General features: G+C 45.4%; 1 protein-coding gene across 1 annotated transcript in view; it reads right to left on the minus strand.

Annotated features, from left to right (window-relative positions):
* PEX3 (peroxisomal biogenesis factor 3) overlaps nt 1-17,275 on the minus strand; it is a 391,252-nt gene that overhangs the window by 54,261 nt on the left and 319,716 nt on the right. Inside the window, exon 10 of the mRNA XM_086927170.1 lies at nt 15,912-16,034. Coding sequence (XP_086783296.1) covers nt 15,912-16,034 — 123 coding nt within the window. The remainder of the gene's footprint in view (nt 1-15,911; nt 16,035-17,275) is intronic.

A 17,275-nucleotide genomic window follows, 5' to 3' on the forward strand; every position in this document is an offset into this window, starting at 1 on the left:
CCTGGGAGTACGTGTGGGAGGTCGGTGGGGCTGCAGCACAAGAGCACACGTCAATGGGCGCCTTCTGGGCAGGAAGGAAGAAACAGAGTCCTTTTCCTTCTCTGCCTCCCCTTTCTGCCACGAACGGCAAGCCTCATCTATAGGCCTTGGCTATTTCTGACCCTGGGGCTCGTGTTTAACTAAAAAAGTAGGGGAACAGACTCCATTAAATGAAAGAAGTAGGGCACGCCATGCCCTGCCGATCCCGCCCACTTCGACCACTGAATGTAATGCAATGTAATCGAAGGTGGATTTGTAGAGCGCTGCTAGTCACCTGTGAGGGTATCCAGGCGCTGGGAGTAAGGGAACTCGCTGCAAAGGATGGCCATGGCATGCGACGAAAACGCAAGCCTTTCGGCTGTGATCAATTGTTCAAGGAACAGGAGATGGATACAACGCGAGGCCCAAGGTGACGCACTGTACAAGGCTGTGTGGAATGGGTTCTGGGTATGGACTCTGCGCTCAGTTGCTCTGGATTCTGCGGGCTGGTATGTTTCTCACATCCTGTTGTATACGGCTAGAGGCATTGAACAGTAGGTTTTATTGTCGTAAGGAGCCAAAGTATATCACTACAAAAAGAAAAATGTATTGACAGTACATTTTTTAAAGGAAGTGTAAACTATAACATCTTTCATCGGAGCCCAGTGAAATCTACTTATGCCCAGTACATTATATTTACAATTGCTGGATTTTAGACGTGGTGCATTTGATAGACGACCGACCTCCCAAGGCACTTAAGTGATGTCCCTAATAACGTCAATGGTTATGTGATGCCACCGGTAATATCACAGATTCCATTTGTGTGTCATCCGTGATAGGTGAGGTAGGGACAGCGCACTTGGAGAATTAGTTATATTTAGCTCTCTGTAACTGGTGAATTCACACTTTTTTTGAGGAGCACGAGCTTCAACTAACGATAATAAGTTTGTTTTTTTTGTTACACAATTTCAGGTATGGATTAAGTCATGACTTCTATTTTACAAAGTAAACCACTTTATTAATTGCCCTTAAGGGCCAACATAAAAAAGCATAACATTAGTGAAATCTGCACGTTACTATTATAGTCACCACACTTACTATAATACACCATGGTATGGTGTGGTGGGGGGAATGGCAGTGGGGGAGGGGGTGTGGATACAGGTTAGTAAATACGACTCATAACTCAAATGGAGCACAACAGTATCAATAAATCAATGTCCAGTCAAATACTTATTTTTATAATAAAGAAAGTTTTTATTTTTAACTCTACGCATTCAAAAAATGTTACATGAATAAACAGCCACACATTTCCCCTTGAGGTCGGGGCTCTAGCATTTTACTGCCTAATCCCTTTCCCAGCCCCTCGTCATAACATGGTCAGAGTTATTCCCTATTCACTGGTGGCTGCATTCAGGGAATTTCCACTAGTAAACCTTAATTCAAGAGTCCACTCCGACTCTTAGAAAATAGTCATAAGTGTCTCGGCGCCGCATAGCTTTTAGCAGCGAGTTCTCCTTGGCCCGACAGGCCCGCAACCTCTCTTACTTGCTTCAGCAGTGACTCAGTGAGTGACCCATGCACGGCCACTCGCAGGGCTACAGTCCTGTTGGGAGAGCTGGCTGCACACAGGAGGTGCAGCAGCACTCTGACAGGCACAGCCTCTCCGCTGAGCTTACACGGTCGGCTTCATCACTGATCAGAGGTGCTCCCCCAGCATGTTAAGTTCTGCACTCCACAACGGGGAGAGGGGGTTGGATTGCAATGCTCCCTGTCAATATGCCAGTGATGTGGCGATGGGCCTATAGTGTCCTTCCCAGTTGACGGGGCAACTTGGGGGCAATCCTCTATGCTACCTTATAACCTATGGGTCACATGACTTCCGTTTTCAGGCTGCGGCCAGATCTACCACAGCACCCTTGATAACAGCAGCCCCTTCTGGTATACGGTGTTGCCGCAATACTACCAACCAAGGAGCTGGCCCTCAACGCACAATAGTCCATGAAACTGTGGCACCTCCTGGCATACAAGGTTGCCTCTAAGGATCCGCACAGACTTTTCCTTCTTTATCTGGCGGTATCTTCAACGACGGCTCCTTCTAGCATGCGGTGTTACCGCAACAAGGAGGTACAAGTTTTCATTCTTCCTGCTATCTTCACGGCGGCCCTCTCCTGGCATAAGGGGATCGACGACTTGAATCTGCACATTGGCAATGACCCGATGGATGCACCAGCTATCTCTTCACAGCGGGAGTCCACTCGACAGGGCTCCCCAGTGGACCATGCCCCTCCAACACTCCTCTTCCTCACAAGGCACACTGGTCTTGGCTAGCAGGTAGGTACTTTGGCTCCAGATCAGGTGGTCTTGGCTTACCTGGACGATATACCCTCAACTAGCAGCCTTGGCCCCAAGTCCTAGTCACAGGCAGAAGTCTTGCAGAGCTTCCGCTCCTTACCAAGCCCATCGGGCTGTTGGGCAGATGGCAATCTTTAGGGTTTCAACCTCTACTTCGTATCGTTCATTTCCAGACACCAAATGTGATTCAGGGTCTGCATCTTTGAAGGTTTTTGTTAGGTTCTCCAGCATTTCTCCTGAGGCACAGCCGGGAGCGTGATTATATTGCATTATTAAAAAACAGAATTGTTGATACTGTGTTTTTAACCTAACCCTCCACTCCCCTGGGCATCCCCACGCAGCCGATCTTGGCGCTGCTGCGGGAAACACCCCAACGCTAAACCGCCATCACCTGGGGGACCCCGGAGGCCATGCCCACCACAGCTAGGCCACGCCCCCCGTTGATGGAATGTACCCTAGAAGCCATAAGTATAGACAATTGTGAGGCAGGTTGCTTCTTGCTAAAACTGGGGCCCCAATTCTCTGTATCGGGGATTCTTGTTTATAGACCCCCAGGTGGATTAAAGAACTTTAAATCTAGTTTGTTGGAGGGCATTCTCGAAGCCCTTGATAAGACAGCCCCGATATATCTCGCCAGAACAGGGTGCAGAAATGGGAAATCAGCACCATGGTTTACTCATGAGCTACAAGAGGCTAAATCGGCATGTAAAAATATGGAACGGAGATGGCGAATAGACTTCTGCCCTCTAAGTAAGTTAAAATACAAAGAGGTGCAGAAAAAATATCAAACGATGGTACGTGGAGCAAAAGCCACCCACTATAAGATTTGTATTGGGGAAGCAGAAAACTCATCGAAAGAGCTTTTTAAAATATTCAAGGAGATCTCGATGACATGTGCCCCAACCACCCAGGACACTGACTCAATAGCAGAATCTAACAAAATTGCCGAATACTTTGCAGGAAAGGTGAGGAAAATATATGCTACCTTTTCCAACAAACCTGTAGCCGGTACGAAATTTGTAGTAACTAGGACAGTAGATAACACAGAAGGGGGACTGACATCCTTTTCAGTTCCTCCTCCAGAGATGCTCTGTAGCCTCTGTCAGGGAATTAAATCGGGTTCCCCTCGCGATCCGGCCCCTCCTAGGGTAATGAGAGGAAGCCTCACAACACTGGAGCCGTATAATAGGCACATACTCCAGGTCTCTTTTTCCACGGAACACCTCCCAGAAGTTTGGAAAAAAGTGATTGTGCTCCCCATAAAGAAAAAAAACAACATTACCCAAGATATACTGGAAAATTTAAGACCTATTTCTCTGCTCCCCCATCTAGCAAAAGTTGCAGAGAAAGTGGCAAATGGTCAACTAATGACACATTTAGAAAAAACTAATTCCCTGCACCCCTCACAATCTGGATTCCGGGCGGGCTTCTCCACAGAGACAGCCCTCCTGGGAGCAACTGAGTTCCTTAGACGGGGGGCGGATGCCGGCAACACCATGGCCTTGGTGGTGCTTGACCTCAGTGCGGCATTCGACACTGTAGCCCATTCCATCTTACTACAGTGTCTAGTCAAAGCGGGTGTCATCAGCTCCGCACTGGGGTGGTTGAAATCCTTCCTCACAGGCAGAAGCTTTATGGTGCAATGAGGCTCTTGTAGATCAGCAGAGATGGCCTTGGAACAGGGGGTTCCTCAAGGCTCTGCACTGAGTCCAACTCTTTTCAATCTTTATATGACCCCCTTGGCCGAAGTGGTGCAGGCGTATGGAGTAGAGTTGGTATCCTACGCTGACGACACCAAACTGCTGATCTCGCTGTCTCAAGCACCAGCAATGGCAGCATCTAATTTTAAGGCTTGCATGCAAGCACTAGCTGAATGGATGGACACTCATTGCCTAAAACTAAATGGATCTAAAAGAGGTAATGGTGGTGGGAGGAAACAACTTGAGTTGGTCTCCAGATTGGTGGCCGACGTGTCTGGGTCCCACACCTGTTCCCTATAAAGAAGCCAAAAACCTGGGTATATGGATGGACCACACTCTATCCTACGAAGGCCACATTCGTCGCCTCGTAGGAAAATGTTTTGGAGTACTGAAAACATTAAATCGCACCCTGGATTTACTCCCGCTGGAGGCCAGACGCACTATGACCCAGGCGTTGGTGACCTCCTGTATGGACTACGGGAATGTTTTGTTCCTGGGTGCTACAGAACACAGTTTAAAGCGCCTACAGGTCCTCCAAAATACAGCAGCTCGTCTTGTATTACGACTCCCCAGAAGAGCAGCATCTAAACCAGCATTAGCGGCTCTACACTGGCTATCGATCAAGAAGAGAGTGATGTTCAAAGCCCTCTTAATGTGCCACAGGATACTCCAACGGAAAGCCCCTCCCTATTTGCCTGATCTAGTACTTAGGTATGAGCCAACCAGAGCCCTCCGATCAGAGGGGATGGGTTTGTTGACGATCCCCCGTGTAAAAAGAGCAAAACTAGGTGGTCGCTCTTTTAGATATATAGTAGCCAAAAACTGGAATGCTCTCCCCACATCCCTAAGACTGGAAGAATCTGAAACAAAATTTAGAACAATGCTAAAAATGCACTTATATAAATTATAAGCAGTGGGATAGGGGGTGGGTGTTTTGGAAGGTCTGTATGTCTCCGATAACTTGCTTTCTTCAGCGCAGGGACACGCCGGGATGGCGTCACCAGGCGCTTTATAAACTACCTTATTATTATTATTATTATTTTGAAGTACATTCTTCGTCTCTCCTTCTTCCTCTAGAAAAGCAGTCTGTCACAGCAGGAAAGACTTCAAAGCGGATAGTCCCACAGCCACAGGCTATGGGAGTGACTAGAGTTCACACCTATTTATCAGCCACAGAGATATGTACATCAAAAGGTAATCCCCGGGCTCCCAGGCCTACTTTTTATGATTCGCTTATCATCTCCATCTCCTTACCAAGATGTGTGAAGGCCCCTTCATTGAGATCTCTCACTGAATCAAAGAACACCCTTTGAAGTGTACACGGGGAGTCTCTGCCTCCCTTCTCCACACCCAGCTCACAGAATGCTGCAATACTCAAATCTGTCTAGAGGATTCCTCTACCTCCTCATATCTTCAAAAGGCGGGCCTGGGCTTTCCAAAATGGAATCCAGGGTCCTCCATGTAATGTGCCATTACAGGTACACTAACTGCCAGTGTATACACACAACACCCACATTGTCGGGTGCTGTTACCACTCTGCTTTCACTGCTCACTACTGTAGCCTTTCTATAATGTTCCATGGTGTGACGCCTGCAAGCACACACACTGCCATCACACACTCGCTCACAATGTGTGCTCTGCACAACCCTACATCTCACAAGGTACACATACACCATGTCCGCACTGTGCAGCACTATATATATCGTAAGTAATTTTCTCCTTGCAGGAATACATATACACAGTACATGAACAGCACTGCTCTATCCCGATATGGTACCTTTCCAGGCACACATACAAACAGTACAGAGTCAACACTACTGCACTGTGCAGTACTTTACAACTAACTGATATTAGCCAAAAGATGAGTTACACACAGCAGCAGAACTTTAGCAAGGCGAGTTAGCCTGTGGGCTTCACTCCAGTGACACAGGTGAAAACTGACCTGTTCACTCCTACTGATCACTACACGGTATGCAGTCACTACCGCGCTCGTGCTGCTTAACTCCTGGGGAAGGTTGTAGCCTTTCACCACTATAAGGATAGCGCGTTGGGCACCACTCCTGGTCCAACAAGACTGCACTCCGTTAGGCAGGCCTATGTCGTAGTGTACACGTATAACCAGTGTTTGCCTATGACAACAAAAAGAAGCATTAGGGATGTAGACAACAGTACAGTTGGGCACACGAGAAGGGGGTACACCTCCATTACCAGGTAGAGGATTTTTTTGTCACAACACACCCAAAATCCATGCTTCTTTTAGTTGATATTTTACCGCAGATGCATTATTGTTTCAGTGGTAATGATAAACATTCCTGGCTAATTTTAAAGCCTTTTATTTTTTATTTTCTTCTCAATCATATTGGCCCTTATCATAAGCTGTTTTAATCATACGTTTTGTAATTATATATTGCAGTAACAATATTTCTGGTATTTACTTCATTTACCTACAGATTCTTCACCTGTAGAACTATCCCAGATGTCAGACTGGATCCAGAAAACTTAAAATCCGTAATGCTGTCAGTAGAGGCCGCTGGATTCAGACAGCGCCAGAAGTGACGTCCGGCGACATCTCAGAGGCCATAAAGTGCCCACCCTAGCACATCAACATCAGTTTCTCTCCATTCTTTCCAAGCTTTCAAGGCAAGAGTCAGTTAAAATCATGGGAGATTGCAGTTCCAACAGATTCACAAGATGGAACCTTATTAACTTTCCCTATGAATAGTCCATCAAAATGGGGAGGCGGGTGAGACAGTGAGTAATCTGCAGTTAGAGTATCCACCAGAAAGAGCATTATCACAGGTAAGCAACTTTTTCCTCTGATTGATAATACTACCTGCAGATTCCTCACCTGTAAAGCAGATTTCACAGCAATACCCTGCACAGGAGGAGGGTTGGTGGATGATTCAGGCCAGAAAATCCTGCAAGACGGATCTAGCCAAGTGTCTGTCCCTGCACACTTCTACATCAAGGCAGTAATGCTTCAGAAAGGTGTGCAAGAAAGCCCACGTCATCACCGCACAGATTTCTGCAGTCGAGTCACCCCGGGCCAATGCATAAGTGGTGGACTTAGTCCTGGTGGAATGGGTCCGGATTCCTTCAAGTGCCTACTTCTTGGTGAGGGCGAGTCAGATCTTAATAAGGAGGATGATCCAACGGGATTGAGTCTTCTTCTGAACCAACCGTCTACCCCTTCTTGGCTTCACAATAGTCCACAAAGAGTTGGTCGACTGACCAATATTCCTTGGTACAGTCCAAGTAGTAATAATTGCCTGCCTAGGATTCAACCGAAGCAGCCATTGTACCTCCTTCATAGGATAAGGTGGGGAGTAGAAGGCTGAAAGGGAATGGCCTGGGCAAAGTGGAAAGGAGTGATCACCTTGGGAAGGAAAGCAGACCTGGTTCACCACATCAACTTGTCAGGAAAGAAGGTAGTGAACAGGGGACAATAAGTAAGAGCCTGCAACCCACTGGCCCATCTAGCAGACGTGATGGCAACCAAAAATACTGTCTTAATGGTCAACATGCGAAGGGATAAACTGTGTAGGGCCCAAAGAACCAAATTCAAGTCCCACTGAGAAACTGAAATGGAGAGGTAGGAAAAAGAGTATTTAGTCCCTTAAGAAAATGCAGGAAAAATGGAGATTTAAATAGGGAGGACTGATCGGCAGACAGTAAAGCAGAAAAGGCAGCTAAATAGCCCTTCACAGTGCCAATAGCACATGCCCTTTGAGCTAAAGTGCGAACTGCAGCACTTCGGATAGTTTGCCCTGCAAGGGATCCACACCAGTGTCCGCAGACCATACAACAAAGTTGCCCCATCTGCCGGAGTATGTACAGTATCCATTGTCTGCAGAGGCACTACTCTAGGACCCTCAGGTGCCAACGTGTGTGCATGACAAGGAGAATGCAGGAGCCAGCAGACCTAGGAATCGCAAAACTCCCCAAAACTAGAAAAAACAAATTGCTTACCTGTACACTGCGGTTCTCCAATATTGAAATCTTTCATACATTCACATGCTTGAATCTTCCCCGTCGTCATGGTGGGAGTCCTACGATATTTAAAACAAGCAGTACCATGTAAGTACATTAACAGGCATAAAGAAAGCAATTGACTTTATTAACCAACTCATTGTTTTTATAGACCCAACCTTCAGCTCATCAGAAAAAAGACCCAGAACCACTCTTCCCCTGCAGAGCTGCCATACCTCGAGTGGAGTGTAAAAGGGAATAAGATATGAGGTATAGGAGTGCTGAGCCAAATGGGGAGGTGGGCCGGTCTCATGTTAATCTAGGAAAGATAATAATGGAGAACCACAGTGTACAGCTACATAACTTGTTTTTTCTCCAGCATTGAATCTTTCATAGATTCACATGCTTGACTCATAGTAAACACAAGATGATGGTCGGAGTGCTGAAACTTTTCAACCATTCACCCCCAGTCAAAAGATCTGGATTGAATCCATTCTTCTTTTGCTCATTATGACACTCCAGACTGGACCCAGCCATATGCAAATCAGTATTGACCCTGCTCTTCATGGGAACAGTCCAGCCCAACCTGCCTGGCCAGGTCCTCCCTGAACCGGAAACAGCATCCTGGGACAGTTTTCAGGATACTACCCCTCATCAGTCAGCCTAGCTTGAATCCAGTGGCATAGCTAGCAGAATGGAAAGAATACATGGTGGTGGTTGGGTGACATCACTCTCAAAAGAAGAACAAAGGAAGTATAACATGAACCACTGGAAAATCGAAATACTAGAAAACAATTGACACAAGCAATAAAAACACATCATCACCAATATGTTGCAATGAACGAGCGAAAAGTTATCTGTCCCTTATTGAAAGTGATGTAATACTTGCTGCCTAACAGCGGCATCTGCTTTCCATTCCGAGTCCAAGCAATAGTCCTTTGTGAATGTAAGTGCATTCGACCACGTTGTCACTCTGCAAATGTCAGCAGCAAACCAGGCTGTGGATAAAGCCAAATTTTCTGGTCGACTGTGCAGCGACTTTGTCAACAGCAGTCTTCCTGCTTTGTCGTGGCAAAAGGCAATTGCTGCCGACACTCACTGGTCCAGGCTGCTTCTTGAAAGTGTGCAACCCTTCCTGGGTGGAGCAAAAAAGATGAGAAAATGGTCTGATTTCCTGACAGCTTTTGTTCTGTGAATATAGAATTTCAAGTACCGGTTGACATCTAGAAAACGGAGAGCCCTCTCCGCAGAAGCGGAGGTGTTTTTAAAATATGATGATAGAACGATAGGTTCATTCATGTGAAAAGAAGTTGGGACCTTCAGGATGAACCTTGAATTGGTTCTTAACAACACTATCATCTCTGAATTGTACGAAAGGTACAGTAACTATAAAATCTTGAATTTCGCTGACCCTCCCGGCTGATGTGTGGGCCAATAGAAGGGCTGCATTCCATGACACATATTTTATATCTGCTTTAGGGATCGGTTCAAATGGAGCTTTCAAGAATTGGAAAAGAACCGTATTCAGAATATTGCAGGAGGTTTTACTGATGGAAAGGCCCTGAAAAAACCTGTTATGATTTTTTTTAACAAGGCTAATAGACCACAGAGATATTTTACCTGTTTTCCAATAGAATTTCAAAATTGCTTCCAGATGCACTTTTACTGACTAGTACGCCAGATTTTGTCAGGTGAAGTTGATATGGCATGGAGATGAGCGAAAAGGGTGCTGATAATTTCTGATACACCAGTAGCTGAATTTTTTCCATTTTGCCACACAAGATTTATTAGTGGAAAAAGCATGTGACTATTAAAGAATAGATTTGCATTCCACTGGGATTCTCAATGATCAAAACTCATTGTCATGAGGTGCCATGCCGACAAATTGAGAGATTTTATTTGAGGATGCAATATCTGACAGTTTTTCATCGAAAGGAGTTTCTCCATCGGCTGAAACGGTTTGCATGGACACACAGGTAGTAGGATTAGCTCTGTGTTCCAATATTGTCTCAGCCATGCAGGGGCTACAAGAATGAGATGACATGGTTCCCGCTTCATCTTGCGACTGAAAGGAAAGAGTGGAAATGCATAGGTAAACATTCCTGAGGAAATCTGCTTGCGAAAATATTTGCACTTCTTGTTTAGGAGAGTTGTAATGAAATCCAGATTTGGGGTACCCCGTTGTTTGAAGATCTCAGACTAATGTTTTGGTTCCATTTTCCATTTGTGGCACTGACTCGTTCTGCTTCAAGAGTCTGACTACTCATTGTCTATTACTGGGACATGTTCGAATTGCAGAGAGATGTTGAGCATAAGTAACCATTTCTATATGTGCTGGGCTTGAGAGGAGAGTCTTGTAAACTGTGTTTCCCCTTGTTTGGCGAGATAGAACAGAGCAGGGGTATTGTCCATTCTCATCAGGACAGAGGAATTGCGAATTCTGGATAGAAATGATTGCAGGCCCAGGAACACAGCCTTTAGTTCTAGAAGACTGATGTTCATTTGCGCTTCTTTTAAGTACCATTTTGGGTGAATTCCCAGCTCCTGAAGATGAGCTCCCCAACCTTCTAAGGAAGCGTCCGTTGTCATTACAAAGCATGTTGGGCTGCTACAAAAGAGACCTGGATAGAGATTGTCGTTCCTTCCCCAATACACAATGTTTGCTTCATCGTAGTGGTGATGTCGATCATGTAATTGTATTAACCGTAAATCTGTATCCACTGCGCATCCAATTTTTCCTGCAATTGGAGAACCTTAAATAGGTAGTGGCATCCTGCCACCGTAAACCTCAGGAACCACAGATATTTCACATGATTGGGAATGTGTAAATGAGTCTAAGAGATCGAGAGAGGTCATGAAACCCCAATGGTTGACCAGCAATATAAATTCTTGAGGAGAAAGCATTCTTCAACTGCCTGAGTGAGGTCCATGACCTTTTTCCATTTCCGGGGCTTTTTCTTGATGAGGAAGAAGTTTAATTAGAAATCCTTGCTGTGCTGTTGCAAAGGGACTTCCTCTATTGTCCCCTTTGAGGGAAGCAGGCATATCTATTGCTTTAAGAGAGTGAAATGGTGATGCATTCTCTTGAGAGGGGGATAACTGAGAGGCTTTCGAACAAATTCCGGGGCGTGACCCTGATGTATGACGTCCAACACCAATTTGTCTGAAGAGATGCTCTCCCATTGATCGTAAAAGACAGATAATTGACGGCTCTTTGGTTGCTCTTAGGGTTGCAGGCCGATAAGTGTCTGATAATTGTCACTGCCTTCTAGTACCACCCTAGGCTTTTCCCCCTGCACCGGGTAGTCTTCGAGTTGGCTGTCTTGAGTATGTAAGAGTGGTTGATGCCCTGTGTGGATGTTGCCCAGGGTACTTTCGTTGATGCTTCTGCTTTGAATATGGCTAATATCTGTAGGGCTGATAGAAGGCATTTGTCAAAATTGATCTCTTACTCCACAAAAGGACTGAAAGTGCTTTTGCTGCAAAGTCCCCGGGGAATGCACAGTATGTGCTTTGATGGCCTGCAGAGTGTTGCCTACATGTTTTCAAACTAAGTACTCTCATTCAAAGGGCAAATCCTGGATTTTTTCTTGCATTTCAGGGCGGAATTAGGACACTTTTAACAAGCCCTGTCAGCGCAATACTGCTGCACCTGCCATTTGTCTAAATGTGGTTGACGAGATGTCCATGGCAATATCTATAATTTCAGAGAATGCCCTAGCACCTTACTGCAAGATCTCCTTTGGCTCTTCCGTGTCATCCGGTAGAAACTAGATGAAACCCAAAAGGTCTGACCACATTTGATGGTAGTAGCGACCCAGACTGACCAGCGCATTCGAAGCCCTGATGGATGTAGTGGTTATTGCTGCAAAACGTTTGCATATGTTATCTAGTGTACTGTCATTCTTATCAGTTGGTGCTGAACAGGGGTCAGAAGGGTTTCTGGAGAAATGCTGGGCAGCCTGCATGACCACCGAATCTGGGCGAGGATGACCTATGAACACGGCCAACGAAGCATCTGGAGCTTAATATTTTTTGTCTAGCAGGGCAACAATTGCAGTGACTGATGCTGGGTTTTTCATAGATTTAAGACCTTCCTAAATATAGCTGACATTGGGAACAGACCTGATGGATTTTCCTGCACATTACATAAAATAATACAGAAAGCATTCCTTCTTTTTCACTGGGAGAAGCAGATCAAAATTTCTGGAAGCACATTCCAGCAATTCATGGAACCATCCTGTGTCCTCAGGAGGAGAACTTGCTAGCGAAGGTGATGGTGACGAAGGGGCAATGCAATCGTCCCACTCCTGACCCGATGTAGCCTGGTCCTGAAGTAGCTCACCCTCCTCAGGTTGATCATCTGCATTCATGTCGATATAATCATCCCTCATGGTAATAGGAGTAGCACCGTCCTGTCCCCTTGCGTGCGAAAAGGCACTTGTCTCTGGTAAGGGTGTCGTGCCAGGTACATCAGAGCAACCCGGAGTGAAAGGTACTGGCACATTTGCTTATGGAAAGCGCCTAGAATAGTCATCAAGCATATGTCTCAAGTCAGTAACCAAAGAGATGGGTACTGATATGGTGTCCCCCCCACTTGAGACCAATCCTTCCTCATAAGGCTCTTCATAAGGGTAGTGCTCTTGGAAAGAGTCATAACGATGAGACGCAGACTATTGGCGAGTTGTGAGAGAATAATCCCCTCCCAAGCAGGTGGAAGTGTCTCTGTTAAGGTCTTCCTCCTCATCTGTCGCCTGGCATGTCACCCTTAGTTGAGGAGGGTTGTATCCTGGACTGAAATTTCCTTCATCTCCTGATTCCTCCATGTCAACGAGATGAGCTGGAGGCAATGGGGAGACCTTGCATGGTGACGTCCAGGCAGAATACCATAGAAGTCCCTTCAGATAAGAGAGCAGCTTTTCTCTGCCCATACACGACAAAGAAGAGGTGAGCTTTTTTTTGGTACTGTTAAGGCCCCCGATGTTGGTCTTGATTCCGGAGTCTTAAAAGCTGCTTTCGATGGGATGGACTTAGACGAGGTGGTCGTTGTCACTGATTTAGTCAGTGAAGCTACTGTCTTCTGGGTTGTTGGAGTCACTGTCATCACTGTAGTGACTGGAAGCGAAAGAGCATACCATCGACAAAGTTCTCGTTGACGCAGCTGTCGTTGACAGCGGGTCCCTAACAAAGACTCCTTTTAAGGAGTGGCAGACACAAAAGATGAGGCAAGAACTTTTCTGAGTGGAACTTGAAGAGAAGTCCAGAATGACTGGTTTCACAGACCCAGAGGTTTTATTATTAGCTTGGAGTCTTTTTGGCTCTTCATCACATTAGGTAGAGCCTTCATTTTTGTGTTTACGCTCAGATGGAGAGCGACGTGGACCCTCACCTCATCAGAGCCTGATTCTGAACAGGACTTCTTTTGGAGCCAAGTGAGTAGTCTGGCTTCCCTGTCCTTTAATGTCTTGCCAGAAAAGGGTATGCAATGTTTACAATCCTTAGGCTTGTGAGGCGGGTTTATACAAGATAGACACTCCTTAAGGGGATCTTTAGAGAAAAGTATCGACTTCCACAAGACTTGCAGGGCCTGAAAAGCCTCTTCTTAGATCCCTTTGACAGGATGTAAAATACTGAAGAAAACAGTACCTCTGAACTGTAGCAGCACAATGTTTCCTTTTTAAGAGAAGGCAAGGTCAAAAGTTGACCAATCTGAAACTACTGAGCAGAGCTCAGGGTGGAGAGCGCAAGGGAATAGTGGTTCGGGGTCTTGTTTCTGAATGGCTGAAGTTTGGGTCATATAAAACAATATGACTTGGTTAACAATGTCAATTGCATTCTCTATGTCTATTAATGTACTTACATGGTATTCATGGTTTTAAATACCATGGGAATCCCACCATCACGATGGGAAAGACTCCAGCATGTGAATCTTCAAAAAATTCAATACTGGAGAAATTTCACACCTGACTGGAGGGATGGAATCATCTTCTAGACATCTGTGATCCTCTGTAGAGGAGGAAAGGTGCAATGAAGGGTAGTGCCCAGTACCCACCCTGTGAACTGGGGGCGTTCGGATGGCCACTGGGTAGAATAGGGCTGGCTGAATGAAAAGCCCAGGTTGAACATATAGATCATCATCGACCACAGGTGGTGCAACACAATCTCTGGTAAGTCGGAGCCAGTAGTCCAGTTATGGGAAAATCAACACACTGGACCACCTGAGATGGGCTGCAACCACTGCCTTCACCTTGGTGAAGACCTGAGGTGCGGATGTTAACCTAAAGAGTAGTACTGTAAATTGGTAGTGTGTAGAACCCCCCTACAAATTGCATGTACTTCCGATGGGACCGCAGGATAGCGATGTGGAAGTACGAATCCTGCAGGTCCAAAGACACCATCCAGTCTCCATGTTCCAACACAGTAGAACTTGAGCTAGGATCAGCATCTTGAACTTTTCCTTTTTGAGGAAGAAATTGAGGTTCCAGAGGGCTAGAATAGTATGCAGGACACCATCCTTCCTGCTGGCTGCATAATGGGCAAATGGTCCGGAGGTGGGGCGGGGTGGGGTGGGATGTAAGGTGGAACCTGAAAGAAGGGACAGGTGTATCCCGTTTCTATAATATGAAGGACCCACTGGTCCGAAATAATGGCCTTCGAAGCTGAAAGAAAATGGGGCACCCGCCTTCATATAGCCTGTGTGGGGTTGGAGAAACAAACTAGGCCTGTTTTCCTGGAGGCGCATGAGAGGAGGAAGAGGAGGGTTGCAAGGTGGGTTCAAGTCCTTGCCCTCTGGAACAACCCCTGTACTGACGAATGAGGGGTTTAGGTTGCTGTTGGAACGGTTGATATTTCCTGAACCACAAAGAGGAACCTCTTTTAAAGTCACAAAAGCTGCAAAAGGACTGAAGGTCTTTGGCTGGCGGTGGGAGCCGAAGGCCCAGTGGACCTGCCGTGGCTCCTGATATTTTGAATCTCTCCAGATCTGAATCCCTCATATCACCGAAGAGGCACACCCTGTCAAAGGGAAAATGCATTAAGTTGGACTGGATGTCAGAAGAGAAGTTGGATTCCCAGAGTCAAGCATGGCGACAAATTGAGATGGAGGTCTCCATGGCCTGGACAACGGACTCAAGACCTAACTTAATAATGTGACAAGAAGCATTGTGGAAGAGCTGTGGCGCAGCGGCCAGGGTGCCTGACTCTGGACCACAGGGTTCATGGTTTGATCTCCAGCTCCGGCGGCAGGTTAGCCCAGCACCCTGTGACTCTGGGCAATAGCTTGCTTAATCTTCCCGAAGGCCCCCAGCACCAGGACATCTCCTATAGAGGTAGCTGCACAGTTTACAAATGCTGGCATTTACATTTCCATTCTGTCCATTGGTAGTGACCTCCTGAAAATGGTCCTTGATGTCTGGAGGTACAAGCAGCAGCAACTTTTAAACCATGCCGCACAACACATTGGTATACCGGGCAAGAAGGTATACTTTCCCTTTTTTACTGTTACCCATTCATGCAACACCAACTTAAATCATATTTGCAACATTCCATCTTGAAGACGTTGAAAGGTAATATGCCGAATGTTATATTAAAAACAGACATTTAGACATTAAACAGTAGTGACCAAAAATGCAATCTTTGGTAATGAAAGGAATTAGGCGACTGAATATAACAACGACCAAGGAATGTCAGTAGCAGGATGATGGGAAAAATAATTCATAACATGAGAGAGAATACATAAACATTAATACATGGTTCATGAACAGAGTGTCAACTATAGTGCCCAAATGGAAAAAAATATGGAGCCAGGCACTTTATAATTATACAAATATATACAAAATGTATTAAGAACATAGTCCTCAAAGAAGCATTTACCTATTCACACAGCTCTTCTGACTGAAGTCCTGTTCAGTTGGTCTGAAGAACTCTGCCACGTTGTCTAGAAGGCGACTGAATCCTCTGTTTATACAAGTATTCAAAACCATGCTGAAATCTGGACTGTAGAAAACGGGAGGTTCAACAACATTTTTTCAGTTGAAATGTACTGAATTTGCAGGCAACATGTATACAAATACCTAAAGCGTAGTGAAGACTAACCTGTAATCTTGAACTACACCTACCTATTTTTCCTCTTTGCATTTCATACATTATGATGGTTAGTACATGCAAGAGATGTAGACTTTTCCATTTAAGGCAACCCCCCCCCAAACAAACATTTAGTCGTCTTTTGTGACTCAATTACATTTGTACTGAATCCCAGAGCCAGAGATTCAGTTTTCCATAGCCAAACCAACGGATGATTTCATGATCTCCTAAAAGGCGCAAATAAGGACTGTGTCACCCAGCTCTTGAGGATGGGTAAAATCAAAGGAAGAACGTTAGGCTGCGTAAATCGTGGAGAGTTCTGTTTTTAAAGAAGATGCTCTCAGTGGTCTGCCTTTCTTCTTCGCTTTGCACTTTTTGAGAGCATCTGAGCCTTCTTACTCTTTGCAACACCCTATCAGCAAGTGCTTAAAACAAGAAGCTTTTAATCGGTTATAAAATGTGATTATGTTCTAATGACAATAATGACTTTCCAAGCAGTTAGCCTTTCTTAATTAGACTCCCATCTCAATGCAACCCCACCCAGTTAAGCCCTGGCAAATATGATTCTGAAAAGATGTTTAGTCTTTGTAAGTCAATGGTCCAGGATGCATTAAACAGTCGGTGGAAACGCACTGCCTACATATCATTCTGCAGTACTAAAATACAGCAGATGGACTTGGAGTTTTGCAGAAAATGCGACAAGAAGGAGAACATTTGAATATGAGTAAAGAAGGGATAGACAGGGGCGGGAGAGAAGCATAGAAAAGGTGAAATACAGAGAGAGAGAGAGATGGAGAGAGGGTGACAGATTAGTTGACAACAGGTGAAATTAAGTTGAACGGAAAACCATCTACTGACCCAAAATACCTAGTTGAACAAGAGATATAATAAGAAGAGAGACTGGTAGTCTAGGAGACCATTTGAAGAGTACACACTCTTGTAAGATGTTAGCAGAACTTAACAAGAGTAGGATATGAGAGACAACAATTTTAGTTTTGTGTGGAACGTAGAAGCTGCAGGAGGGATTACATATTTGTGGGCAGGGATTATGGTTTTTAGTGGGACAAATTAAAAGCAGATACATTTTTTGCCATTGTTCAACGAAATGCAAAAGCATTTGGGGCATATGTATTTTTGCCAGGTCCGAGAGGAGG

Source organism: Lissotriton vulgaris, chromosome 6 (genome assembly GCF_964263255.1).
Source record: "Lissotriton vulgaris chromosome 6, aLisVul1.2, whole genome shotgun sequence".
Taxonomy (NCBI): Eukaryota; Metazoa; Chordata; class Amphibia; order Caudata; family Salamandridae; genus Lissotriton; species Lissotriton vulgaris.